Source organism: Cucurbita pepo, chromosome LG13 (genome assembly GCF_002806865.2).
Source record: "Cucurbita pepo subsp. pepo cultivar mu-cu-16 chromosome LG13, ASM280686v2, whole genome shotgun sequence".
NCBI classification, from domain to species: Eukaryota; Viridiplantae; Streptophyta; class Magnoliopsida; order Cucurbitales; family Cucurbitaceae; genus Cucurbita; species Cucurbita pepo.
Genome location: NC_036650.1, coordinates 4,509,086 through 4,536,661, shown reverse-complemented (window position 1 = coordinate 4,536,661; position 27,576 = coordinate 4,509,086). Strand labels below are relative to the sequence as shown.

At 34.1% G+C, this 27,576-nt stretch overlaps 4 protein-coding genes and 1 non-coding gene across 5 annotated transcripts; 2 read left to right on the top strand and 3 right to left on the bottom strand.

Moving 5' to 3' along the window:
• Positions 1–4,169: 4,169 nt before the first annotated feature.
• On the top strand, positions 4,170–8,459 carry LOC111808151 (probable RNA-dependent RNA polymerase 1). The gene is made up of 5 exons (XM_023693967.1): positions 4,170–4,189; positions 4,352–4,917; positions 5,167–6,998; positions 7,194–7,344; positions 7,485–8,459. The coding sequence occupies exons 2-5, from the start codon at positions 4,363–4,365 to the stop codon at positions 8,304–8,306; spliced, it is 3,360 nt and encodes a 1,119-aa protein (XP_023549735.1). The 5' UTR covers positions 4,170–4,189; positions 4,352–4,362; the 3' UTR covers positions 8,307–8,459.
• Positions 8,460–8,801: 342 nt separating this feature from the next.
• Positions 8,802–8,883, bottom strand: TRNAS-AGA. The gene has a single exon. It is a non-coding gene; the product is annotated as a tRNA-Ser (tRNA).
• A 770-nt stretch (positions 8,884–9,653) lies between these two features.
• Positions 9,654–13,076, top strand: LOC111808832 (protein FLX-like 3). The gene is made up of 4 exons (XM_023695032.1): positions 9,654–9,844; positions 11,634–12,170; positions 12,329–12,471; positions 12,599–13,076. Exons 2-4 carry the CDS (start codon positions 11,644–11,646, stop codon positions 12,712–12,714), a joined length of 786 nt encoding a protein of 261 aa, XP_023550800.1. The 5' UTR covers positions 9,654–9,844; positions 11,634–11,643; the 3' UTR covers positions 12,715–13,076.
• A 3,570-nt stretch (positions 13,077–16,646) lies between these two features.
• LOC111808140 (ethylene-responsive transcription factor ERF118-like) lies at positions 16,647–18,815 on the bottom strand. The gene is made up of 2 exons (XM_023693951.1): positions 18,200–18,815; positions 16,647–18,107 (listed from the first exon to the last, which is right to left on the bottom strand). The coding sequence occupies exon 2, from the start codon at positions 17,886–17,888 to the stop codon at positions 16,932–16,934; it is 957 nt and encodes a 318-aa protein (XP_023549719.1). The 5' UTR covers positions 17,889–18,107; positions 18,200–18,815; the 3' UTR covers positions 16,647–16,931.
• Positions 18,816–23,815: 5,000 nt separating this feature from the next.
• Positions 23,816–27,230, bottom strand: LOC111808139 (alpha-xylosidase 1-like). The gene is made up of 3 exons (XM_023693950.1): positions 26,875–27,230; positions 26,099–26,781; positions 23,816–25,848 (listed from the first exon to the last, which is right to left on the bottom strand). Exons 1-3 carry the CDS (start codon positions 27,213–27,215, stop codon positions 23,969–23,971), a joined length of 2,904 nt encoding a protein of 967 aa, XP_023549718.1. The 5' UTR covers positions 27,216–27,230; the 3' UTR covers positions 23,816–23,968.
• Between the last annotated feature and the right edge of the window lie 346 nt (positions 27,231–27,576).

The following is a 27,576-nucleotide window of genomic DNA, read 5'->3' as shown; positions in this document are numbered from 1 at the left end:
TTTAGAATGTTACTTAAATTATCATAGTAAAGATCCAATTTTAGTACTAGAAAATTAGAGTAACAAAGTTGAATAGATGTAAATGATACATAAATCTAATATAATATTGTATTAAGTTTGTTCTCCATAATTTTAATTTATACCTACTAAATTTCTAAACTATAACCAAGGTCATAGTTTTTTAATTTTTAGTTTTTAATTGTAGGTCTAATAAATTATATTTTATTCTATATTTTTAAAATTTATAAATTTATTAAATACAAGATTGAAGGCTCCCAAATATAACCTAATTTGAATGTCTATTTATATCAATGTTTCATACTCATAATAAATACCTTTCTTAATTAGGTGTAAATTAATTTATCTACCTACATAGATAAACGTAATTAAAATTATATTTTCTACAAAAATTGTATATATTTAATTAAAATAGCGTTAACAATAATTTTAATAAATTTAAACACAAAAATAATAAGAACAAAAAGCTGCTTTCTAATAGTGTGGCAGGAGATAAAAGATTCTGACATGAGATTATTGGTTGGCTATATTTATTAACATTTAAATGAATTGTTAGAAGATAAATTGTGCTCAAGATTCTTCAAATTTTATTCAACTAGATTTTAGGGAAGAGATAAAACCAATTTACATCGAATTAACAATCCAATGAGATTAAATGTTATAAATAACTAATTCCACATCAATTTTCATCTTAGTTTTTTCTTACTTTTCATCACTTCAAAATTGTACGAGACATGTGAATGAGCAAAACAGTTGAAGGGTTGGGAATGGAGATCAGTGTTACAGACTTAATCAAATCTACAAGAGAAGGAGGGGATCTTGTGGTGGTGGAAGGAAAGAACAAATAAAAGCCGAAACTGTAAGTAGTGTTGGAGGCTGCATCGATTCTGGTGGACCTAGCCAAGGCTGTTTTTAATATTGAAAAGAAAAAAAGAGAAACACTCGCGAAAGGAAGACGCCTAGCCGTGCACCTGCGAGGAGGAAGATGGTCAAGAAAACTGAGTTTAGCAATCCGACACTTTAGTCCACTTAACCATCTCTCGCCAAATTGAAAAGGGATAATTACTATGATACATAATATAAAAAATAGAAAATGAAGGCTTGAAGGGAGCCTTTAATCTCTCTTCATTATCTTTATCTAATTATGTGAATATATAATTATTTAGATATTTCCATGCATATCCATAAAATCCATAAATACTTTATTAATAATTCCATTTAGATAAATTAGATAAAATGAGGGGTAAAAAGAAGAAATATCTCCCATCCCCATCCAATGTATAAATAATATCAATATATTAAAGATGGCTAAAAAAAATACATATTTATAAATAAAAAAATATAGTACCTCTTCTATTTTATTACATCACAACAACAGTAATTGTTATTTTATTTCTACGGCCGGGCCGGATCAGTTTGGTTTTTTTTTTGTCCCTACCAATAAATAAACTATATTTTGATTTTACCATAGAGGAGGAGAGGAGGAGATTGTTGAATGAACACGAAAACAAAAACAAGGAGGGGATGGAGTGTTGATTATAGATGATGTTGGTAGAGAAAGGAGTATATGCTTGAAGAAGTGGAAAATAGGAAGGAGTGATACGTACTGCTTGATGATGACGCAGAATGCGTTGGTGAAAGAGACACATTGAAAGCATAAGAACACCTCCAACTATGGAGCTTTCGAACAGACAGGAAATTGTTGATAATATTGATGTTTGAAAGAGAGAAGAAGGATTTGGAGTTAGAGGGAGGTATCATTGAAAAAACAGAGAAAGGGGCAGCAAAATAAGGGCAGATGACTACCATTTTTTCTTTTTTTTAATTTTAAATAGCTTGTTGATAATTTTTAAAACCTATTCTTTTCAAACATAAATGATAAATTCTAATTAATTTTTTTTTAATTATTATTTTCTTACAGGAAGAATGTTGGTCTCCGAATTTGAAGTGTTTTTTCATTGTGTAAGAATAGATGTTGAAGGGAAGCATAAATGATAATTGGTTTCGATAAATTAGTAATTGATTTTTTTTTAATCATTATTTTCTTACTGTGAAGATGTTGGTCTCGGAATTTGAAGTGTTTTTTCATTTTTAAGAATAGATGTTGAAGAGAAGCATAAATATAATTGGTTTGTTTGGAACGGTAACAACTACTACTTCGTTTCACGAGTTTAATTTCAGTAATGACACATCAGATTGCATGCCCATCTAATTTTGTATATGTTTTACTTGTTTCGTAATATTTAGATTCATTTTAGATAAATTCTTTTTCTAAACCCTAAATTTTTAATATATAAGAAATCAGTATTTCCAATAAATAAAAATTAAAAAAATTCAAATTATCATAGAATTGTATGAGAGGATGTCCCTAGCTATCCCTTGTTGCAACCGTGGGCAATGAACTCTGTAGGAGGGATTTCAAGAAAGATAAAGGAAATATTGGATTAAAATGTTTTTATAGAACTCTGTAGAGGGGATTTCAAGAAAGATAAAAGGAAATATTGGATTATTGGATTAAAATGTAATTTCTATAAAATTAGGGGCTGTAATCCCAATTTTCTTAATCTAACTAGACAATTCAGACTAAGCCAACTCGAATTAAGGGTTGGGTTGGGTTGATCATCTTTTCAAAATCCGAATTGATTCGTTTTAGTTTTAGGTTTATAATACAAAAATGTTGGGTTGACCCAAACTAAATAAAACTTATAAAATATTCCTGCTAAAAAAATTTGAGTCTATTCACAAGTTTGGTAATTTTGATTTTGAGCAGGTTAGACTCCTTTCAAATTCATCATTTGTATGGTTTTTTTAAACTAACCATTTTTATTATTTTAAATTAAAAAAATTAGAAAAATCAACCTCACACAGATGTAACAAGCCTCCAACCAATACATTTGCCAGAAGAAGATGCGCAAGCAAAGCGAGTATCCGGCGATTCCTAAGATGTAAGCGAAGTTGAGAGAGCGAGTCGTGGATATAGATGAAAACGAAATTCACCTAGTAGTTCAGAAACAAATATATAAGTAAGAACCCCAACGAATTATCCTTGCCTGAAAATAAACTCATTTTCATTTTAAAAGCACATGTTAACTAAAAAACATTTTAAATATGTGTTTTTATAGCAATTGAGATATTGAACTTTCCACTTTCTTTATTTTATTTTTATTTTTATTTTTTCTTATTATTATATTCTTACATGGTTTTTTATTTTTGAAATATAATTTTATTATTAAATTTATTTGAGAATAATTATTAATAAGAAGGATTAATAACTCAAAAACTCTCCATTTTAAGAAATATTATTTATATAAAATAATTTATAGATTAGGAAAGTGGCAGATAATTTATTATTGTACATAATAAAAAAGTTTTGACTTGTGATTAATTATATATATTCAGTTTTTAGTGGAATGAAAATAAAAAAAATCTTCTTTTTTTAAGGGGAAGAATTTGCTGAAATTCTACATCCCACCTTCCCATTACCTTCTTGTTTGGAAACTTGTGTCCCAAGTTTCTATTTTGCTCTACACTCTTATTATTAAAACTAAATAAATAAATAAGCTTTTTTTTTTCCTTCTCATTTAAATTTATTAGTATATAAAAAATTTTCTACAAAAATATAATTAAACTCAAATAAAATACAAATTTGTGAAATGATAATAGATCCGTCTATCCTCCCTCTACCTTGACAACTGATGTTTCTTAGAAGAAAAAAAAATTATGTTAAACTAATAGTTAATGTAATTTCATTTAATATGCAAAGAAAAATAAAAGTGTATGACTAATTATTTTAAATTAAAAAAAATGGTGACCCAATCTACTTGCTTTAGAATTTGTTCAATTATAACAAGTGGAACATTTTTCCATCTTAAACGCGTGGAGCCCATTTGGAAAATGCAAACAAAAAGTTAGGATTCTTATGGAAATATTTAACTAAATTATTTTTTTTAATAAATGGAATGCTTATAAAAGTTCAACCAATATTAAAAAAAAAAAAAAAAAATTTATATGTAATAAATAAAAGATTAAGCATAAACTTGGTTTAAAAGGTAGTGACTTGACTTGACTTGACTTCACAGTATAGTTTCCCTTTGTATTCCTTATAAATTACATATTTTTGCTTCCTATTTTCCCCACACAGCTCTCATCAATATCTCTATTTCTTCCACAGGTACTCTCATCATCAACAAATAAAATACAAAACTAACTTATTTTATTACTGTTGTGTCATAGTATTGATTATATAATAATATATGTTTTTTTGTTTGTCCATTTTTTTAGCCCTCAAACATTACACTAATTTAATTAATGCAATACTTTGGAAAACATGCAGTTGAAAAAAACATGGCTACAACAAACGACATGGGAAAGACGATCGAGATTTTTGGATTCCCCGCACAGGTCACCGCCGACGAGGTGAAGGAATTTATCGAGAATCACACGGGAGACGGAACGGTGTTGACGGTGAGGATTTCCAAACCCAATGACGAAAAAGCCCGGTTCACATTCGCCACGGTCCGGTTCACCAGCAAACTCGGGGGTGAGTATGTGGTGGCGCAGGCGGCGGCGGAGAAGCGTCTGTGGTTCGGAAGTCTGTATCTGAAGGCTAGAAAAGTGGAGAGGGAGATCAAGACGACGGCGGCGGCGAGAGTTCACGGCGAGTTGGAGAGAATGGAAAACGTGAATGTGCAGTGGGGAAACCTGGTTTCGAAGGAGGAAATGAAGGTGATTTGGAAGGGGGAAAAATGGAGTGTGGAATATGGAATTGGAGTAAGGAAATTGGGGTTTTATTTGAGCTATGAGGGTGTTGAGTACAAAATGGAGCTCTGTTTTGAGAATATTCTCGGAGTTCAGCTTCGTTGCTCTGATGATCGCGGTTCCAAGCATTTTCTCATTCAGGTTTGTCTTGTGACTTTGCTTTGGACTTTTCCAAAAGGCTACCAAGAGAGTATTCTTTATTTATAAACTCATAATTATTCCTAAAATATTTATTTATTTATTTATTTATTTATTTATTTTTAAAACCTTTTCTCAATTTAAAAACATTTTTTAAAAATTAACTTCCGAGTGGTTGAAATTTATTTTAACTATGGTTGGAGTGGGTATTAAATCTCCGTTACATTATACTGAATTTGTTCGAATCGGCAGTTGCAGGGTGCTCCACGGATTTTCAAGAAAGCTCCATTGTCTTCTTCCTCTCGATTATCTTCAGAGGAATCCACTGGTTTCCGTTGGATCAGAGATGTGGATTTCACTCCATCTTCTTGCATCGGACAGTCTTTTGCTCTGTGTTTGGAACTTTCTCATGGAGATCAGCTTCCTTCTTTCTTTCAAACATTGGTCGGCTACAAAGAAAGCTATGCTCCATTCATTCTACACACAGGTTCTTCTTTATCCTCCATTTCAAATCTGGTACCTATCATTACTCCACCTCAAGGCTTTCATATCTCCTATAAAATTTTGTTCCAAATCAATGCCCTGCTTCAACATGGTTATCTTCCTGGACCAGCGCTGGATAATGAATTTTTCCGACTGGTCGATCCCAGTCGATTTCGTTCTGATTATGTCGAATATGCCCTAGACAAACTTTTTCATTTGAAGGAATGTTGCTATGAGCCACAAAAATGGCTCAAGCAGCAATATCTGTCATTCTACAGCTCTAAGCAGCTTCCATGGAAACCTAATGTTTCTTTGGATGATGGCCTGGTCTATGTGCACAGGGTTCAAATTACGCCTACTAAAGTGTACTTCCGTGGTCCGGAGGCGAATCTCTCTAATAGAGTAGTCCGTCATTTTATTGATGATGTTGATAATTTTCTTCGTGTGTCTTTTGTTGATGAGGAGTTAGATAAACTTCATTCCATTGATTTATCTCCGCGTACATCTGCTGAAAATGATTTAAGAACTAGAGTTTATGATAGAGTACTGTCGGTGTTAAGAAATGGTATAGTTATTGGTGATAAGAAGTTTGAGTTTCTTGCTTTCTCGGCGAGTCAACTACGGGAAAATTCTTGTTGGATGTTTGCTTCGAGGAAGGGGCTTAGTGCAGCAGATATCAGAGCGTGGATGGGTGACTTTCGTCAGATAAGAAATGTGGCAAAATATGCTGCTCGACTAGGCCAATCTTTTGGCTCATCCAGAAGAACTTTGTGTGTTGAACAACATGAAATTGAAGTTATTTCTGATGTTGAAGTTGAAACCAATAAAATTACTTATTGTTTCTCTGATGGGATTGGAAAAATATCTGGAACATTGGCTGAGAAGGTTGCTGAAAAATGTGGTTTAATCAGCCATACACCATCTGCCTTTCAGATCCGATATGCTGGATACAAGGGCGTTGTTGCTATCGACCCAACATCGACGAAGAAATTGTCGTTACGAAAGAGTATGTTGAAGTATACGTCGCTCGACACCCAAGTCGATGTCTTGTCATGGAGCAAGTACCAACCCTGTTTTCTTAACCGTCAGGTGATAAACCTTCTGTCCACTCTTGGAATTAAGGACCGCGTTTTTGTGAAAAAACAAAAGGAGGCTATAGATCAACTGGATTCCATTTTAGAAGATCCGTCGAGGGCATTAGAAGTGTTGGAGTTGATGTCCCCAGGGGAAATGACTAGTATTCTTAAGGAATTGCTTTTGCTTTACAAGCCAAATGAAGAGCCTTTTCTAAATATGATGCTACGAACATTTCGAGCAGCTAAATTGTTAGATTTGAGGACTAAATCAAGGATATTTGTTCCTAAGGGAAGGACAATGATGGGTTGCCTGGACGAAACCCGAACGTTAGAATACGGGCAGGTGTTTGTTCATTGCTCTCTCCCTGGAAGATCAAGCGAAAGTAATTTTGTTGTTAAGGGTAAAGTGGTGGTTGCTAAGAATCCCTGTTTACACCCAGGGGACGTGCGTTTGCTCGACGCTGTTGATGTGAAAGCTCTGCATCATATGGTGGATTGTGTTGTTTTTCCACAGAAAGGGGAAAGGTAAGCAAGTTTAACGTGTATGAATCGTTTATGTATTGAACACATTTCACATACCCATACTTGTTGTAAATTCATGCATTTTCCTTGATATTTATGGTAAGATTACTGACATACATTCATTAGTCTGTTTTTTATAGCAATTTTTTTAATCAGTTCTTGTTGTCCTTAACTTATATATCAAATTTGTTATGTTAGACCTCACCCAAATGAATGTTCTGGGAGTGATTTGGATGGTGACTTGTACTTTGTTGGTTGGGATCCGGAGCTGACTCGTATTAAACCAGTTAAACCTATGAGTTACGAGCCCGCACCAACTATGCGGTTGGATCACGATGTCACAATGGGGGTATGGTCTCAGGAAGTATTTATATCTATTGCAAATATGTACATCTTTTTTGTTCTTTTTTTTTTTTCATATATATAAATAAGATGCATTGTATATCAGATTTGAAAGTGTACAACAAATTCTCGATCATTTTGATACAGGAAGTGCAGGAATACTTGGTCAAGTACATGGTGAATGATGGTCTTGGAGGCATTGCAAATGCTCACACTGTGTTTGCAGATCAGAAGCCTAAAAAGGCAATGACTGCTGAATGTATTAAACTTGCAAAATTATTCTCCATTGCTGTTGACTTCCCCAAGACCGGTGTGCCAGCAAACTTTCCACACAATCTTCGTGTTCGTGAGTATCCAGATTTCATGGAGAAGCCCGACAAGCCGACTTATGTATCGAATGGTGTTCTTGGGAAGCTTTTTCGAGGAGTGAAAGATGTTTCTTCCGATGTCAACACCGTTGAAATCTTCTCTAGGGAAGTTGCTACCAAGTGCTACGATCCAGACATGGAAGTAGATGGTTTTGAGGATTACTTGAGCGAAGCTTTTGAGTACAAAGCCAGGTACGACTTCAAATTGGGGAACCTCATGGATTATTATGGTATCAAAACAGAACCTGAATTAATTAGTGGAAATATTTTGAGAATGGCCAAGTCTTTTGATAAAAGGAATGACATGGAACAAATTAGCCTTGCCATGAAATCACTAAGAAAAGAGGCAAGGTCTTGGTTCAATGAGAAAGGAAGTAAGTCTGCATACGACGAGGACGACAACAAAGATGAGGAATATGCAAAAGCATCTGCTTGGTACCGTGTCACGTATCATCCAGATTATTGGGGTCGTTACAATGAAGGTATGCAAAGAGATCATTTTTTGAGTTTCCCATGGTGCGTTTCTGACAAACTTATTCAAATCAAAAGAGAGAAGACATGCTTGGTAAATTTTTCACCGGTACTAACTTTTCAAGACTAGAATGTTTGATGTCTGTGTCCTTGAGTTCTAAGATGATACCATGATGTTGTAATTTATATTTTCCTACTTGAAAGAAATTAATTTAGATGTTTTTGTTGGAAATTTTATACTTGAGTAGATGATAATAATGAATTAAAAGCAAAGTAATTTATTGTATTATGAATTTCTATCGCCATTCTTTACATAATTTTAATTTTATCATGCAATCTTAGCAAAGATTTATGGGTGAAAACCCCAAATTAAAATAAAGTTGACATAATTACAAAAAAACAATATATAAAACATAAATAATACCCACAGTGTGATAAACATTTTCATATATTATTTCAGCAAAATTTATATAAAATACTTATGATTCTTCCTTAGCCCCCCGGACTAAATGTTTCCCGCCCCATCAAACTGAACTAAAATAAAATTGCAAATAAAACGTGAGCAGGATTCGAGCCCGCGCCTTGGAACCATCACACAGTACAAAAATAAAATTGCAAAATAAAACGTGAGCGGCAGGATTCGAACCTGCGCGGGCAGAGCCCACATGATTTCTAGTCATGCCCGATAACCACTCCGGCACGCCCACTTGATGTTCACCTCTGTGTATTATAAAAAAATAATTTAAATACATTATTATTCATAAACTTTTGTAATGGTGACTATTTAATCATTTTAAAACGATTTAGTCCATGTATGATTAATTTTCTAATAATTTAATCTTTATGATAAAAAATTATTTAATAAATTTTATTATATAGTTAGATCAAAATAAGTTAATTAGTGATGAAATTTGTTTTAAACTAAAAAGTCCAAGTCGTTAATTAATGAAAATCAATAATTTTTTTAAGATGTGAATTTTATTGCTACAAATTTGAAAGTAGAAAGCCTAAATTATTACAAAATTAAAATATAGTTACTAAATCATTACAAATTAAATTATTACATCCCGACCAAAAATGTTTTTTTTTTCCATGACAAATATGCTTTATAAGAAGAAAAAAAATAACAGGAAAACATATAGATATACAATATATTTAAAGAAAAAAACAATCTTCATGTTCACTTTGTGACGTTAATTATGATTTGGTAGATTATTGAAGTAAATGTTAGTCCATATTATTAATTACATTCTTACACAATATTTATAAAATTATTAAATTAATAAAAATGAGTTATTTTAATATTTTAATATTGGGTTATCATTTTATTTTGTTTTGACCTTTTTTATTTGTGTCGAAAATAAATTTATTCTTCTGTAAATGTCTTTTATAAATATCTCAAAAATATCTTTCAAGTTAATTTGGAGAAAGTTTCCTAAATTTTTATGGACATTTTATGTGCGGTGAAATTGAAGAAAAAATGGGCCGAAGGGTCCAATAGCGGTATAGGCCGGGAATGCGATGGCAACCGAAACTCTGAAGAAATCCGTTGATGATCGACAACTTGCCCTAGGGTTCCTAATTTTCCACAACTGGTGAACCCCCAAATCCTTCCTCGTCGGAGATTATACGATTTCGCCTCACCCTCCGCCTCTCCTTTTACTTCTTGTAAGTTAGTCTTCTTTCTACTACATAAATTTCAATCGCCCATGGATCGGAAATTAGTCGCTTAGAGCCTCTCCCGATGGAGGAACGAATTTTACCCGTTTTCTTCCTTACCTACGGGATCTTTTCCTTCGTCGGACCTTCGAAAATTTCGTCTTTCGTTTGATTTCTTCAAGGCAATTAGATTTATCGAAGGAGAAAGCGCTATATACTGTTATATATTAATATATATTTATATGTTTACTTCCTTGTATACATGTACGCGTATGTTTTTAAACCTTGGGTGTTTTGGTTTCGATTGGTAAGGCAATGGTTCTACTCCGGGTGAGTATCGTTAAGGTAAGGTAGTCAATCTCTCGACTTGCACTCTGTATGGTAAGTTTTCCGGTAAACTATCGATCGGGACTAGCTATTCGATCCTTTCCTCTGTAGATTTCGAAGGCTATCGGAGTTTTGTGAGTTTGATATAGACATCTTGGCGTTCGGTTGAGTTCACATATTTGATTTTCTACGACCGAAAGGGGGTACTTTCCCGCTTAATGACCCTTTCGAAGCTGAAGCACTGGAACTGGAAAGAGCATGGACTTTACAACTATGGGAGCGATGGCATGGTTGAAAATGTTCAATAAATTGCAACTATATGGGAAAAAGGAGCATCGGAATTAAAGTTATTTAACCCGAAGAGATCTTGGCAACGAAGCCTGTGGCTGTGTTATTGGGAAAAATCTAGAGCTGGGTGCTAATACCTCGGACAATCTAAGAGCTGCCTGATTAGCGTTGAAAATCATGCATATTATTCTTTGAAATATGGAGATCTTCAAATAATTTGCACCCAATTAGTATTTGGATTTCTTGAATAATTTTTTTTCACAAAGTTGGTTCCTAAGAAACCATATTGGTATATGCTGAAGGTATTTTTGGAGGTCCGTGAAGTGAATTTGAAGCACCTTTGTAGACCAAACGAAGTTTCTGAATATACAATACCAGGAGAGAGGAATGTCCCTTCTTGTTATTTACTTCTCGCAATTTGTTGAAATTAACTGCATTATGCATCTTCAAGTGTCCTTTTAAAGGCCTCTAGGACAATGGCTTGGCTGTTCGTCGTAGTTTTCTGTTACTATAAATAAAAAGAACTCAAATCTTCCCTTCCTGCAGTTTGATAAATCTTAGGGCTCCATCTTCAGATGTGGTCAAGTGGTACCTTCATTATTTTTAGGTTGGTTTTAGTTTCCAGGCTGTTGAGTTCTCTTCATGAGTTGAAAAAGGATGGTCATTGATAATTTCCTATTATTCTTTTAGTCATATTCTATACTAAGGTTAATATTCATCTATCTGTGGACCATTGCCACAAGGCCTTGGATTATGAGATTAGGTTCCCGTTTATTTTCCATGATTGACACAGATGTGCGAGACATTTGGGTTCATGTTAGAGATATTTGTTGTAGCAGGCAGGTTTTCTTTCCTAGAGAAAAGAGCATTCTTATAGTTAAGACAGCAAAGTTCAGTGGAGTGGGGGTAAGGGTTGACATATTCAATATCCATTTAGTGATTGAACTTACCTGTGTTGTTGTGGCGTGATATGGAGCTTCTCTTATGCCAAGTGGACTTAATTTGGCATGCATGGATTTTCGGAAGTGCCAGTAGAACTTAGAACTTCCAGAAGCTTTTACTATATTAGGTTCCCTATTGTGGGCTCAAAAGATAATACTTCATTACTTGACATTTGAGTTCAGCTTGGTTTAAATGAAAAATGTGCTTCCACCATTAGGTAATTGTTACATCATTTCTGCAGGACTTTAAGTATGGCAGGAAGAAATCGCTCATCACGCCACATTGATGGTTACCGAGTTTCCCGTGATGTCCCTAGATCCTACGTAGAACGAGTACCAGCACCCCTGCCTATTCATCCTGCAGCTTTGGAGGAGGAGCTTGAATTGCAGCATAGGGAAATGCAGAGAATAATTTCTGATAATCGCATGGTGATTGATGATAATACAATACTTCAAAGGGAGTTATCAGCTGCAAAAGAAGAAATTCACAGATTGAACCAGGCTATACCCAAAGTTCTGTCTGAGAAAGAAGCACAATCCAGGGAGTTACTTGAAAGAGGTTTGAAACTAGAAGCTGAGCTTCGTGCTTCTGAGCCTTTAAAGTCTGAGGTTCTGCATTTAAGAGGTGAGATTCAGAAATTGAATAATTTGAAGCAAGATTTGTCTGCTAAAGTCCAAAGCCTCACAAAGGATGTTACTCGATTGCAAGCTGAAAATCAGCAGCTAAATTCTATGAGAGCAGATATGGATGGATTGCTCAAGGAGCTTATTGAGGCCAGGTTTGAAATGGAAATTTTAATTGATTGGTGTTGGATCCTAGTCTATATTTTGTTCTTTTTGTAGTTAGGGTTTGGTACTAGGACAAGTCAAGATAAACTTCAAGACCACATTAATTAGTCTATTGCATGATTGAATTGATCGTGCACAATGTTTTTAGGAGGGCTTATGAATATGAAAAGAAATCCAATGAAGAACAAAATGAACAAAAGCAAGCAATGGAGAAGAACCTTGTTTCAATGGCTCGTGAAATAGAGAAACTGCGAGCAGAGAAGCTCAACTTAGAGAGAGCACGGGGATTAGGTTATTTCTGTCTTTCTCTAATTTTTCTTTCTTTTTCCTTTTACAAAATTATTATCAACATGTGGACGTCTGGTTACATGCAACAATCGTAGCTAGTTGGTTTTAAGCTTCTGTTATACCTTTTTAGGTGCTGAGGGTTATGGGATCTTGAAAAGAAGTCCTGAACTGAGATACGCAGGTGGTCCATATGGTAATAACTATGGTAATTCATGGGCACCATATGAGAAGCGTAGCCGACGTTAAGTTTCAATCTTTCTCTTAGATGTCCTTCATTGGAGTTCAATTTCTGGTTTAACATCTTTACTTTCTTTGGAGAAGCTGCTTTTGAGAATTACCATTATCATCATGGTGTGAAATATCAACTAGTTAAGATTGTAACTGTAGTACTTTTTACTGTGACGAAAGTTATACTTTCATTGCATTATACTGTGTCATTTTATGCAAAGTTTATTTGAAGAATACAGAAAGACTACTGGCTGGGAAAAACATTTTTTGACGTTTCTCAACCAATCAAACAAGTCTTTTTAAAAGAGAGAGAGAGGGAGAGGATATGATGTAAGCTCTGCAGAATTAGTAGAATAAATGTTGGTGGAGAAGTTTGATTCTGGTGACAAGTACTGTGATGAAAACATACTGTGATTCTTATTCCTATATCCAAATTTTCCAAAATATAGGCTTGTATTGAGGGATCCAGCTCTTTGGCTTATGGAGATGCTTTATATTGTTTTGGTTGGTTATGCTTTATACGATTGAGTTGATTGCAACAGGCACTTCTTTTGTAAGATGATGTTTTCATCACATACCCATGCAAGTGAGTTGCTTGACAGTTCAGTTGCTTTTGTTGGAGATAAAAAGGCTCTATTGGACACGAGTTTTGTGAAGGATCCTATTGTGTGTTGAACATTAGATAAGAAGCCTACACACACACTTTACTATACATACTTTCATAGAAGTAGCCCCTACTACAGCAGGCCTATCTAATAAGTGCTCACGACTGATAAATCTGTGCTAAGGGTCTCCAATTTCTTAATCCCTGATCTACCCAGTTACTTGCGGATGATATCAAGCCTCTCACCAACATGATCTGCTAAGTAGAGTCTGTGCATAGGTCTGGAGCAATAGATCAGCATCAACATAAGGATGCTTTGTGGTTCTGTTGTCTTTACTCTGGCCTCGTTAAATTTGGAACTTTGGTATCTCCTGGGNTTTTTTTTTTTTTTTTTTTTTTTTTTTTTTTTTTTTTTTTTTTTTTTTTTTTTTTTTTTTTTTTTTGCTAGTGTTGTGCAAGTCTTTTCGCAAATTTATCTATTTTGTTTGATTTGTATAGTCTTTTTGAATTTCGAACATTTGCATAAATTCCCAAAGCGTTCGAAGTTGAATGCATAGGCTATAAATTCATCTATTTTGTTCAATGGGGAAAGAATCTAAAGTAGAAATTGGAAGATTTAAGAGATGTAAAACCACAAATTATGTCAACTAAATTGGTATAATTAATTAGATTTAAAGAAATTAACACACCAGACATGTTGAATTGTGTAATGGAGAAAGATCTCTTTGGAAACAAGATTTATAATAAATGTCTCACAAAATTATTTCAAACAAAATAGCATAATAAATATAAATTGAAGGTAATTTAATAAGGAAAAAAACTTCGGTGAAAATATGAATAAAAATAACCTAAGTTTAATAAATCAAATTAATACCATCTTATAACAATTACTGTAATATATTATTATGATTACAGTGATGTGTGGTGATGAAATTAAACAATTAATGATGAAGAAATTTAAAAGTCAAACTAAAATGGTTTCTAATTAAATGGGGTTTGATAGATTTCAACACCTAGTCTGCATATTAAACTCCAAAATTAATATTGAATTTGAATAATCTAAATTATTTAACTCTTCTATTTGTTCAAATTTTTAATTTTAATTAGTTATTAGTTTTTAGTAATCTTTATTATTTAATATGATATTTAAGGTAAAATTTTGAAAATATTTAAAAGGTTTCTTAGACAATGAACCGACCATAATCCAATAATGTCCCATATAAATATATTAAAGCTATGAAAAAATTAATATCAAAGAACACGACATTAAAATACTTTATTTTATTAATAAAGTAATTCTCACCGATTTTTTTGTCAAAATAAAAAAATAATAATAAAGAAGAAAAAAAAAGACACAATGAGAGAGTGATAACGTGACAAAGTGAGCATGTTGTTGCCATTATTATAGAATTCATAATATTTAATGGAATAAAATAAACAAAACTGACATAAAAAAAAAAAATTAATTAGGCAAATCTTGGCTTGACCTCAGAGAGAATGCACGTGCAGCTTTTTCCAATAAAATCTTTTATTTTCATTATTAATTAATTTGTATACTTTTTTAATTAAAAATAAAAAAGGGGATCATTTCTGAGTTTAGACAAATTGAATTTTTTTATTTTTAATGTGTCGAACCATACTTAACATTAATGTTTTAACCTTGTATTCATGTGGAAAGAACCGCGGCACGTGATCTTCCACATAATTACTTTGTTTTTCCTTAATTTATTCATATATCTAATTAAAATAAATCCCTTAAAATTAAATATTACGATTTNATGCCCTTAAATTCTTTCAAAAAAAAATTTTTTTTTTTTTTTTTTTTTTGTGAAAATTAAATTTGCATGTGATAACTATGATGAATCTAGGTGGGATAAGAGTACGAGACAATGTGCAACGATTGCTTAACGAAGACATGCTGCCAATCATTGGTAGCAACCTATTCAACAAAGGTGAATGATAGTTTTTTGTGCAACAATCATCGTTAGTCGCATAGTATAAAAAATGTTTGAGTATTAAACTTACTTAATAAGTGATTTACCGATGAGATTGAGAAATGCGTACACATGCAAATATTACTACTATGATTCCAATTCTTTTCTTACTAAGGTCACTGAGTGAGTATATGTAGAACTCTCGAAAGCATATAGAAAACATCCATTCTTAATAACGCCCGTCCCATAACTTAACCTCTTCAGTGTTTTTCAATACTCGGGATCTATTTGCTTGATTTTTTTTTTCTTTTTTTTTTTGTTATTTGTGCTGTTTTTTTGTTGGCCGTTTGTTTTGGAGGTTGTTCTCTGTCTCTTTGTGTTGGTTGGTTGGTGTATGAGATCTCCCTTTATGGTGTAATAAAAAAAATAAAAAAAAAATAAAAAACATATTATATAAATATTTACAAAAGATGCCTTTTTTGTATCTGTTATAGGAATGGGAGTAAGGCAGTGAAAAGTAGAAGTAATAATGATAATATAATAATGATTTTCTTTTTTAAAAATTTGTTTCAGTTCCACAACTCTTCCACTGCTACTTGTCTGCTTCACACTCTTTTTTTTTTATTTTGAAATTATTTTATAAAATTAATAATTGCGAAAATAATAATAAAAGTAAATAATAATAATGGTAATGCTGCCTCACCCACCAAAATACGAAATAGGAGTTATTGAGAGTGTACGTGGCATTGCCTCCTCACTCCACACTTATTGGCTTACACCTACCTCTTCTCACTTACCCTAAACCCTGCCCCCTGCCCCCCCACTCACGTGCTCTTCCCTTCCCCTCTCACNCCCCCTTCTATTCAGATTATTAAACATTTTATGAAAAAAAAAAGGTCGGCACGTGGCACCATAAAGGTTAGTCACGTGGTTGGACTGCACCTAGTTTTCGTGTTTATTTGAACCCTAATTATTTTTCAGCCTCATTTGCTTAACAAAATTCAACGCCTAAACCCTCACTTTATAAAATCCTTTCAATATATAATATATATATATATATGCTTATTACGAAGCTTCATACAAACTACGTGACCCACATTCATTTTCATATAATATTAATAATAAATATTAAAAACAACTGATATTAATATGTACAAGTATATATCAGCATTTCCATAACACTCCTTACTACGTGCGTGTGCGTGTGTGTGCGCGCGCGGGCGCGTGTGACAGAAGGCTGAGAATCCAAAGGAATTGTGAAAATTGATTCGGATTCAGCAACGAATCATGAAAATCAATATGCAAACAATGTTGAAATTTTGTAGAGATTGATTGGAATATGTTTGATGAAGAAATGCAGTCGCAGATGAATCCAACAGACAAAATGAGGCGTGACAAGAACAAAGAACAAAGAACAAAGAACAAAGAACAATAGAATTATAAATAACTAAGAAATCCGCATCCCCTGGACGGCTCTCAAAGCGCAGGAAAACCCAGAACATATGGATATCTACTCTCCATCATAAACCAAAACTCATTAACTTTCCCGCAAAATTTTAACATTTTCCCGAGAAAATCAGTGTTTTACCAGAACCCCAACAAAAACTAAACCTCATCATAAACATCATAGTCAAAACACTATGCAAAACAAAACATAAACATTGTTTTCTTCAACCCTAATCTGCAAAACTTTCTTATCATGAGCAAGGAACATTCAAAGCTTCATCAACCCAACAGGATATTTCATCGTTTCCAAAATCGTTGAAATCGCAATCCGGCAAGCAACTGGGTTCATCCTCATCGAACCCGTAAATCTGAAGGTCGTCCATGCCGGAGAAGTCGTCAAACAATAGTCCAATGTCGTTCATGAAAAAGGGGTCCAGTTCTGGAAGCCCCAAATTGATTTCGAAATCCTCGTCCACGAATCCCAAATTGGGGATTTGGAGTTCGTTCATCAAACTGGTGTCGATCACTTCCTCCTCTTTTATCAAAACAGAGGAAGAGGTTTCCATTTCAACAATGGCGGGTGGGGATGTTTGAGAGATCGCGGTGCCGGATTCTTCCTCGTTCTCATCGGAGGAAGAAGACGAGGAAGAGATGATGACGTTGGCTTTGGGGGCGGCCGCCATGGCGTTTTCGAACTCGAGGCGTTTTGATTCGTAGGCCTGAGAGGCTTCTTCAGCAGTGTTGTAAGTCCCGAGCCAAATGCGAGCTCCCTTGGAAGGGTCTCGGATTTCGGCGGCCCATTTGCCCCACTTTCTTTGACGAACTCCTCTGTATTGGGAGGCGCTTCTTCGGGTGGAGAGGGTTTTAGGCATGGTTTTACTGCCTAAACCCCTCTTCCTCTTCAGCTCTGGGTTTTTGCTGCCATTGTTGCTGTCCTGTGAAGAACTCTGAGTACTAGTGGTTACGTCCATTGATTTAGAGGACTGAAAAGGGAACAAGGGTAGATGGATTTCTCGAACGATTCGTTTTAATTTGAGAGATTTCGTTCCGATTTCACCCTCATCTTCGCTCGAAGACGAATCGGTTGCGTCTGGATCGTTGCAGATGACACGGATTTTCCGAGTCATTTTAGGTTCTTCGGGTCTCGATTTGGATTTTTTTCCAAAACTTTTTTGATTCGTTAGCTGTAAAACTCGAGGCTCTGGCATTGTTTTGAGGAAAAGAAAAGGAAAAAACTCTACAACTCAGGAAAAATAGAACTCGAACTCGAACAGACCAAAACTTAAGGGGAAAAGGAGGCGAACAGAATGAACCAAAATCGAATCAAGGGTTAGTTTTATGTGAAACCCCCTCTTCTGAAGAGCAAGAGAATGAAGGAGAATCGTTTTATATGAAAAGCTCCAAAGCACTTAACTCCAGAACAAGTCCTGCAAAAGACCCACAAACAAAAATCAGATTAAAACCCAGAAAACAAAACAGATCGAGACAGTAAAAAGAGAAGAAAAAACCCCCCACAAACCTCTTCGGTCTGAAACGCATCGAAACAGATGGAAACACCAGATTAAGGCTCTGCTTGAAACAGCAGAGAATCATACAGCAAGAGAGAAGTAAGGAAGAAGAAGAAGAAAAACAGAGCTGCAACAGAGCCCCAATCACAGCCAAGTCAAACCCAGCCGACATAAATCTGCAGCTCCTCAACTCCTAGAACTCTGCCTTCCTCTTCCTCAAACCTCAGAGAAAATCAGAAAACAAAACAGGAAAAAAGAAGCCCTCCCTCCGTCTGCCTTTGAAACAGAGGAAGAATAAGCAAAACGAAGATAATAAATAAAAGGGAAGGGAGTACAGAAAAGGGAAGAAGGATTGAAGGGATAGGATGAGAAATCAATGGCTATGGTTGGGCTTTGCTTAAAACGTGACAAAGGAAGCGTTAAACTTATCAATGTATGCCTACGGCGTGTGCAGGAAAACAGCGAAAAGAAGCTCAGAAAGGCGCTCAAGTTGCAGAGCAAGAGAAACAGACAGAAGAAGCCTTTCAAACCCTAAATTTCCCTAAATCTCCACTCACAGACAACAGAGGAAGAAGGCGAGAATTGGGTATATAAAAATAACCAAAATTTAAGCAAATCAAACCACACCCATTTCATTTTGACCAGAAAAAAAATTAAAAAATTATACCTCACTTTCTCACTCTCTCTCTCTCTCTCTCTAGCTCTAGCTCTAGCTCTACCTTCTGGCTTCGGCTTCGGCTTCGGCTTCGGCTTCGGCTTCGACTTCAGCTTCGGCCTGTATCTGTATTCTATTCCTCACGTCCCAATCAATGAGTCTGCGCCCCCTTCCTCTTTACCATCTCATGTGTTTCGTGTCCCTCACGCGCTGGGAAAGTGGCGCTACTGGATCCCGCACACAAAAACCCAAATCATTCTACTTAATTACGGTACTGCCACTGAAGCAGATACTTGCTCCCCAAGTTTAACATTCCGTATTTATTTATTTATTTATACCATTACGTTGCCTTTTTATTTTATATGCAAAATTATTTCTTTTTACTAAATCATTTAACAAAATTATATATGTAAATAGTATTTACGTATATAGTATGGTATAAATATATTTTTCCAAGTATAGTAAAAAGTTATTGACTTTACAAACATAGAATATTTAAAAAATCTAAATTTGATTCAAATAATATAAAATACGATTCCAGAAAGTCAAATTTTATGGTCAATTATATAACATTTTTATGGTATCTATTAAAATCTCAATATATATCTTTTACTGATTTTCTTCAATTTTTAATAAACAGTTAATTTAGAAGATCTTATATTGATCTTCTTCAACAATTTACTTTGATTTTATTTATTTCTGATTAATTTAAATCACAATATATTCCCTTTTAGAATAAATAAATAACTACCAGAACTTGTTTCCACATGATTTAAAAAAGAACCAATAAATTCGATTTGGTTTTGTTTTCTCTATCAAATAAAAAATAAACTTAAGGTTTTATATTTTAGTTTCTAAAAATAATATTAGTAAAATTCTGATTCTTTTATATGTTTTTTTTTTTTTTTTTACTGGAGAGTTTTTAAAATAATAAAAATATAAAATGAAAGGAAGGTGAGTTTTAATTTAGTTACACCAACTTATAATTACTTATTTGAGGGCAAATTGTGTTTAAAAGTTCATGTGATATATTAAGAAAATTAAATGATGGGTTAACTAACCCATCTCATATACATTTAGTGAAAAATGTGATATAATAAGTACACGAATGTAGATTGAAGTAGACCAAAAACTCGGGAAACCGATGGTCACACAAATAACTTTTTTAATAACAGAGAATAATTATGTTGGGAAAATAATTAATATTAAAGATAAAGTAAGGAGCAAAAAACAAAAAAATGATGTTGTGTAAAGGAATGAAGAAACAAATTTGGACAAAAATACACCGATTCAAGTTTCAAATTGGTCCTTATTTATATTTCAAATTTTTTAATATTAAGAATTTTTAATGTTTGTAATTAATGTTAATGATGTATTGTGAGTTTGAATAAAAAAAAGTTTACTGAAATAAAATAATAAATAAATAAAGAAAAATAGGAGAAGAGGGGAGCAGGGAGTGCACGTGAGGATGTTGGCCTCGATCAGAACAAAAGGGAAAATCGGACGGTGGAGATGAGTGGGTGTGAAAGATAAGAATTGAATGCTTTGTTGTGTGTTCCGTATCCCAACAAAACCGTACCCCTTTTTATATTCAAACCCAAACCATTACCTCCTTAATATCAGTTATATTATTTATAAAATATATTTTTAATATTATATCATATATTTTATTTTATTTTCAATATTACTAATATTAATGAGAATATGTATCTTTCATTCCAATTTTATTTCTATTTTTCATTCTGTTAACACTTTTTCATCACCTCATCTCAATTTAATTTTATTATTAAAATAAAATTTAAATTACTCTCTTATACCTAATATTCTTCTATTTAATCCTCACAATTAAAAACACAAAATTTAATTAAATGTTTTTCAACACAGTAACTTTCAAAGCTAGGGAAAATAGAATAAACTTCAACAATTAAAAGGGAACAAATTGAAACAACAAGAAAAAGAAAAAGCTTAAATTACAAAATTTATTCACTTTTTAATTTGATTGTAAATTCTTTTTTTTTTTTAAATAGTTCCTCCAGTTTTTTAGTTTGTGTTCAAATTTTAAAAAAAAAAATCACCTATTTAATCAATATATATAACAAAATTTTAAAATTTTAAATCCTATTTATCTCTGCGGGGTTATGCTGTTTACGCGCATGATCATGGCAATACCATACGTACACAACCATAGTCCACATTCCTCATAAACGTGGCATCAGTTAGGCTCCAAAAGATGCGATGGCAAAATCCGTTACGCAAAATGAATGGACATTAGTGGGCCAACAAGGATCTGCTTCCATTTTCCCGCCAATTACGCCAGGTTGGAGCCCACCTGGACCCTTTTTTCTACCCTAAACCGACCCCTCTACTTGCCAACACTTTCATGCCACGTGTCCAGCCAGCGTATAGTGTACGCCAGCTGTAGGGCGTTTTCGTTTCTTCTTAACGCAGGGCCCCACAGGCTCCACGTTAAGTGGCGCTTACTTATTACGCAAACAAAAGTCAAACGGTAACGGGGATTGTTAGTCCACATTTCCGTTTTCTCCCTGCCCCGTCCCGTAAAACCTCTGTTTGGTAACAAATGTTTTTTTATTCCATCAAGAGGATAATGACAAATTAAGTTACAACTTACCACCACATATACATACATACTATATATCATACATACTATATATCATACATACTATATATACATCATACTATATATCATACATACTATATATACATACATACTATATATACATACATACTATATATATGTAGAGAAAAATTACACTTTTTTACTATTTGAAGTTTATTTTAAATTAATAAAAATATCATTATTCTCTAATATTTAAAAATTCTAAAATATTCCGTAAAAAAACTTTTTTTTACTTTTTCAAAAAATTCAAAAATATATATATATATATATATATATATATATATATATATTTTGTTAATTTTACATGAAATCATTATTTAAAAAATACATTTAAACTTTCTTAAAAATTATTAAACATTATTCATGAATTTTTAAAATAACTTTAATAATCCTAAAGGTACGAACTTATTTTTATTAATTTAGCTTACCTTTGGTAGCATTCTTAGTTTCACACGTATCTTTTTATTATTATTATTAATTTTCTTTTTCCTCTTTCTTTCTAAGATTGAAAATATTTCTTAATCTCGTAAATTTAACCTGAATTGAATTAAGGAGGTGATATCGTAATTCCTATGGATAGAAACGATGGAATCGGTTGAACGCTGAAACTTAACCATTGAAAAAGGCGAAGTTTATAATAATCTCTGTAAAGCAAGGAACAAAGTTTCAAAAAATGAACGTCACTTTGGGACACATACAAATGGACCTAAAAGAAGCTAGTGAAAATACTAAGTAATAAGATTAGGAACATTACATTCAAAATTCTCAAATGGCTTAATTTTTTTATAAAGTCTTTTATCGTATTACTTAAACGGTTTAATTTCATTATATCATTGTAATTACATCATTATCTTAAGCATCACTTATCATTTAATAAACCATTTATTTATAATCTAATCATAAGCTAAGGTCTTTTTAGGCCAATGAGAAGGCAAGATTCCATTGTTAAAGTCTCGAAGTCAACACTTAGAGAACTATTCATCTATTAACTTATATTGGAAATAGTGAATTTTTTTTTGTGAAATTACACCCCAATTCTCTATTTGATCAATTTTTCAAAATGGTAGGTTATTGGATTGACTAAATAACCCAGTTTTCCATGTAAATCAATGAACAAGTTCTCACCTGTAGTAACTTATAACTCATTCAAGATTTAAGATCAAAATCAGATAGGATCGATTTGCGAAAAATTAATATTTTTAATTAACAAATTTATACATAGAAATTAAATATTTCGTAGTTAAATATTATACAAAATTACTATATATGATACTCCTATTCACCTATCTGTACACACAATATGAATTGAATTGTTCTAAGAATTAGAAAGCGAATTGAATTGTTCTAACATTTCAAAGTGAATTGAATTGTTCTAATAATACAAAAGTCGATCATTTGTAATAATAGTGTTACAAGAACCATTAATTTCTCTTAATTAAATTAGCATATATGGTGTGTAAGGTTTTGATAAATGTAAAATTAAATAGTCGTGCGTTTCTTACCAATTATATGGCAAAAATAATTATTATTTGGACATAAATTATGATAAATATAAAAAATGTCATATTTTATTATTTTTTTTTGGTGAAAAGAAAAATTGACGTTGACATTAGAGATGGTTTGACAAAGATTTTGTGTTCTTTTCCCTCCTTCTACATTAAAATAATCAAAGTTGAATATTTTCCAATAATTATTTATTTTTCTTTTGACTAACAAAATACATATACATAAATATAAAACGTGTTAAAAACACGAAGATTCCCAAACTACTTTTTTTAAAATAAAATCATTTCATTTAGAAAAATAAAATAATGATAATGTCAAAGAAATAATAGAAAAGTAGCTTACAATTGATATTGGGCCTTTAGAAATGTCGGCCTAAATATAAACATTCCAGCCCAAATAAATTTATTTAAGTAATAAAATTACTTTAATTAATTCATTTCAAGAATAGTTTAATTTTCTTTTAAAATTGGCAAATTATCGTGTATATAAACAAAACGGGATTGAGTAACGTATAAATTTCGAGTAAAGTATATGTCTCACACCTCGACTCATTGTTCCACGTTCTCTAAGTCCGTCCTAAACTAATATAGACGCAGAAAAGGAGAGATAGTACTTATGTGAGTTTGACATGCATTTGACTCTGCTTGCTTCTAACTCCGGAAGAGAGGGAAATTCATATGTTAGTCACGCAGCAACTACGTTCAAAATGTGAATGAGGGCGAGTGTGACCCCAACTAACGATTTCCGACAAGTCTTTCTTCATTTTTCGAGCAAGAAGCCAGAACTATAGGACGAAATGAAAAGTGTTTTTTACGCTCAACATTCGAGTTTTTAATTTGAAGGATTGGATTGGAAGTTGCTTTATTCTAAAAAAAAACTACATGAACGATGAACACAACTACAAGGTTTGTTCCCAACCAATTTGAAAGATGAGTGAGTGAAAGAAAAGAGCCGCTCAATCACATAATCTATTATTAGCTCTTAACCCATTTTCCAGGAGATTTCAAAGTTGTTACCAACCGGCAATGATAATCCCCTCACCTCTACCATCACAGTTTTCCTCTTATCCCCTCCTACCTCCTCCACTTCTTCTTGCTCATAATAACTCTGTTCTGATGTATAAAACTCGACGTTCGAATCGCCCGCAACAGCGTTTCCATTGATCTCGAGACTGTTAGCTCGTTTGCTTGCATCTAACCCCAACACGACAACTTTCTCCACAATCCAACCCTTTTCTAGAGCAAATTTGCTTTCTTGAACTGCAGACCATACTTTAACACTCCCCTGGCTGACAGTTGCACAAAGTTCAATATAAGTAGATAGACCATCCCCAAGCTTAATCTCGGGATGCTCGTCGTCGTCGAGGAATAGCTTTCCCTTGGCATCTCCTTCACTTTGATCGGCAGGGAAGGCCACGATGAAGGTGAAGGGAGTTTTTCGAGCTTCCTTTGAAATCAATCCACCTCGTTGCATCGGTAGAATGGCGTTTTGATACAAATGCACATTAATAACATTCAATGGTGCAGGAAGAGAGAGATATTGAGGTTGTTTTGAAACTATGGTTTGCCTCATATCAAACAAACTGTACCAAGTGCCTGGGGGAAACAATGCATCGACCTTTGTTTTTCCCTTGTCAAGCACAGGGGATACCAAAACACTGCTCCCAACCAAGAATTGAGTGCTCACATTATAACACTCCTTAAGATCTGGGAATGAGAAGAAAAGCGGTCGAGCAATTGGCGCTCCGGTTGTATGAGCTTCGTAGTTCAATGTATATAGATAAGGCAGGAGCTTATACCTCATCCCGAGCGCGTTTCGAGCAGATTTAGCAACTGACTCCCACTGATAAAGCTCCTGTCTTGGGGAATAATAGTTGGCGTGATCCCTCGAGAATGGATAGAAGGCGCCAAGTTCGATCCAACGGTTGCAGAGTTCTTCTGTGGGTGCTGGATAGAAGCCACAGATATCAGAACCAACCATTGGCACTCCAAATATGCCAAAATTAAGCATGGTAGAAATGGAGTACTTCAAATCATTCCATGTTCCCTGGTTATCCCCAGTCCAATGAGCTGCATATTTGCCTGAACCAACAAATGTGGAACGGGAAAGGATAAACGGCCTCTTGCCCTCGAGAGCGAGAAGGGCCTTGTGCGTCGCAATGGATTGAGAGAACCCATAGATACTGTGAGCGTCGTACTCGAGAACGCCATTGTAATGAACTGCACTGGTTGCAATTGTTTTGAAGCCTATTGGCGCCTGCAAACCTGAAGCATTTATCTTGTAAGGTGGATCGTCCCATCTTGTTTTCGTAATGTTCTTGCAGTCGAGGCAGCAAAGCCAACCAGGTCCCGTTCCAGTCGGACATTGTTTGCCTTCCGGGATTTTGCACAATCCAGAACAGAAATTTGAGGCTTCATTCATATCAATCCATAGACCATCAACAGGGACAAGTTCATGGAAGCGCCGGATCTCATCACCCCACCACGAAACAGTTTTGGGATTAAGGAAATCAGGGAAGTTCACAGCGCCAGGCCAAACTTGAGCCAAGTATGGTTCACCCTCGTACTTAATGAAAACATCATTTTCTATGCCTCTTTGATACACACCATAACTTGAATTAACAGCAATCCCAGGGTCAATAATCACAATATACTTCATTCCAATGCTATGTATCTTGTCCAGGAAAGCTAGAAGCTTCGGACGCGGATAATTCACAGGGTTCAGAGTGAAATCCTTGTGTCCATCCATGTGATCATCGTCGTTCCAAATAACGTCGAGAGGGATTCGAGCCTTTTGATAGTTCTCCACAACATCCTCTACAACAGATAGGTTATGGTAACCCCATCTACATTGGTGAAATCCTGCATACCACAAATTTCAAAGTTGAAGGGCCTATTAACAACGAACCTATTCGACACAAACCTAAAAGTTCATAGGCTAAACTATTAATTAGTCGTTGCGTTGCATTCAATGTTCATTCAATTATTAACCAAGATATGTCACAACTATATACAATACTGTGCCACATAGAAAAGTAATAAATTAGACGTTAGATTTTCGAAGAAACAGAGTAGAAAATCAAAAAGGAAAGTTAAAGAAATGGAATGATACCAAAGGCCCAGTAAGGCATGGGAGCAGGTTTTCCAACGAGGGAAGTGTACTGTTGAACAACATCAAGTGGTGAAGGTCCAGAAAAGAAGTAGAAATCCAAAACCCCTCCAATCACCTTGTACGTCAAAGACTTTCCTCTGTAAAACACATCCATCCCATTGCTGTTCAGCAGCAGCACTGCATGAGCCGACGCCTTCCCGCCTCCATTCCTGAGCTCCATATACACTGGATGAGATCCATAAAGGTCTGTGTTCGGATTAATGGCGGACACATCCGTTGTGTACAGAGTGTAAGGGTCATTCGGGTACAGTTTAATCCCATGCGGCTGCGTGTTCTCCCCCAACCCATAAAGCGAACTATCTTCTGGCAATTTCGTTGAAATCTCCAGATACTGATCTTTAAACACCAAACTACTATATGGGTCTGAATCAGAACAGCTCGAATCGAAAAGGGTTTCGCCGTTTGATTTTCTTTTCACCCTAAACGAAAATGGGTCTGATGTGTAGCTGAATATTAGGTTACTACCGACGTATTCAGACTCTGTAATGGAGTTTTTAGTTGATTTTCCAATGGTCTGCTTCGCCACCGGCGGTTGTTCTCTCGGTAGGAGATCATATGGAACCTCCCATCTCTGCTTCTCGGCATCGGTGATGTGAACCCTCAAGCGTTCGTTTGTCTCATGCCTTCAAAACATTTANAATTAAATAATTCAAATTAAAAATTAAAAATAATAAAAAATAAAAAATAAAAAAGAAATTGGAAGGTTATGAACATACTTGACAAAGAGCTGCAAGTAAGGGATGTCGGGGCCATAAATCTTGTTGGGCTGTTTAACTTCTAGGCGACCAAGGAGACCCCCATCGGGGGTTTCTTGAACAGAGATTAAACGGTAGCCCTGTCCAATTTTGGAAGAAACAGGGGAAGAAGGTTCGGAGTTGGGTTTGGAATGGACTCCATTGCAGAAGAGAATCAGAAGAGAAAGAAGAAGAAAGCGAGGGAAAAATGGGGGAGAGGGAAGCATTGGAGCCAGTGAAAGGTACGACTGGGAGCAGAGAAGTGGAAGAACAGTTCGAAGGGTGGGAGGTGGGCTTGTTGATATAAAGGGGCTGAAGACCATAGGATTCGTCAAACTGGATTTGATTTGGTCCCTTAATAATGTCCAAAAATCTGTAATTAATTGCTTTTAATCAGGATTGTGTCTGAACTAACCTGATTAACAAAAATTTTATTTTGTTAACATACATATATATATATATATATATCTCAGATCTCAACGTGACACATATACCATTTAGACTAACTAAAATCGTAATTAAATGCACGTCGTTTTCAATTAAAAGACTCGAAAAGAGAAAATAAAAGAGATTATAAACACAAATAATCGAGGTAAAATAATTTAAAGTTTAGTCGAACTCTCCTTACAAAATTGAAAATATATAAATAATAAATTAACAAATTTTAAAATAGTCACGTAAAAG

What these genes read in the sequence shown, in the direction of transcription:
- LOC111808140 (XM_023693951.1), bottom strand. Translation starts at nt 17,888, where the DNA reads ATGCCAGAGCCTCGAGTTTTACAGCTAACGAATCAAAAAAGTTTTGGA.
- LOC111808139 (XM_023693950.1), bottom strand. Translation starts at nt 27,215, where the DNA reads ATGGTCTTCAGCCCCTTTATATCAACAAGCCCACCTCCCACCCTTCGA. An exon ending in TACTTGCAGCTCTTTGTCAA is followed by an intron (nt 26,782 to 26,874) that starts GTATGTTCATAA and finishes AATGTTTTGAAG; the next exon opens with GCATGAGACAAACGAACGCT. An exon ending in CATGCCTTACTGGGCCTTTG is followed by an intron (nt 25,849 to 26,098) that starts GTATCATTCCAT and finishes TGTGGTATGCAG; the next exon opens with GATTTCACCAATGTAGATGG.
- LOC111808151 (XM_023693967.1), top strand. Translation starts at nt 4,363, where the DNA reads ATGGCTACAACAAACGACATGGGAAAGACGATCGAGATTTTTGGATTC. An exon ending in TTTCCACAGAAAGGGGAAAG is followed by an intron (nt 6,999 to 7,193) that starts GTAAGCAAGTTT and finishes TTGTTATGTTAG; the next exon opens with ACCTCACCCAAATGAATGTT. An exon ending in ATCACGATGTCACAATGGGG is followed by an intron (nt 7,345 to 7,484) that starts GTATGGTCTCAG and finishes ATTTTGATACAG; the next exon opens with GAAGTGCAGGAATACTTGGT.
- LOC111808832 (XM_023695032.1), top strand. Translation starts at nt 11,644, where the DNA reads ATGGCAGGAAGAAATCGCTCATCACGCCACATTGATGGTTACCGAGTT. An exon ending in AAGGAGCTTATTGAGGCCAG is followed by an intron (nt 12,171 to 12,328) that starts GTTTGAAATGGA and finishes CAATGTTTTTAG; the next exon opens with GAGGGCTTATGAATATGAAA. An exon ending in AGAGAGAGCACGGGGATTAG is followed by an intron (nt 12,472 to 12,598) that starts GTTATTTCTGTC and finishes ATACCTTTTTAG; the next exon opens with GTGCTGAGGGTTATGGGATC.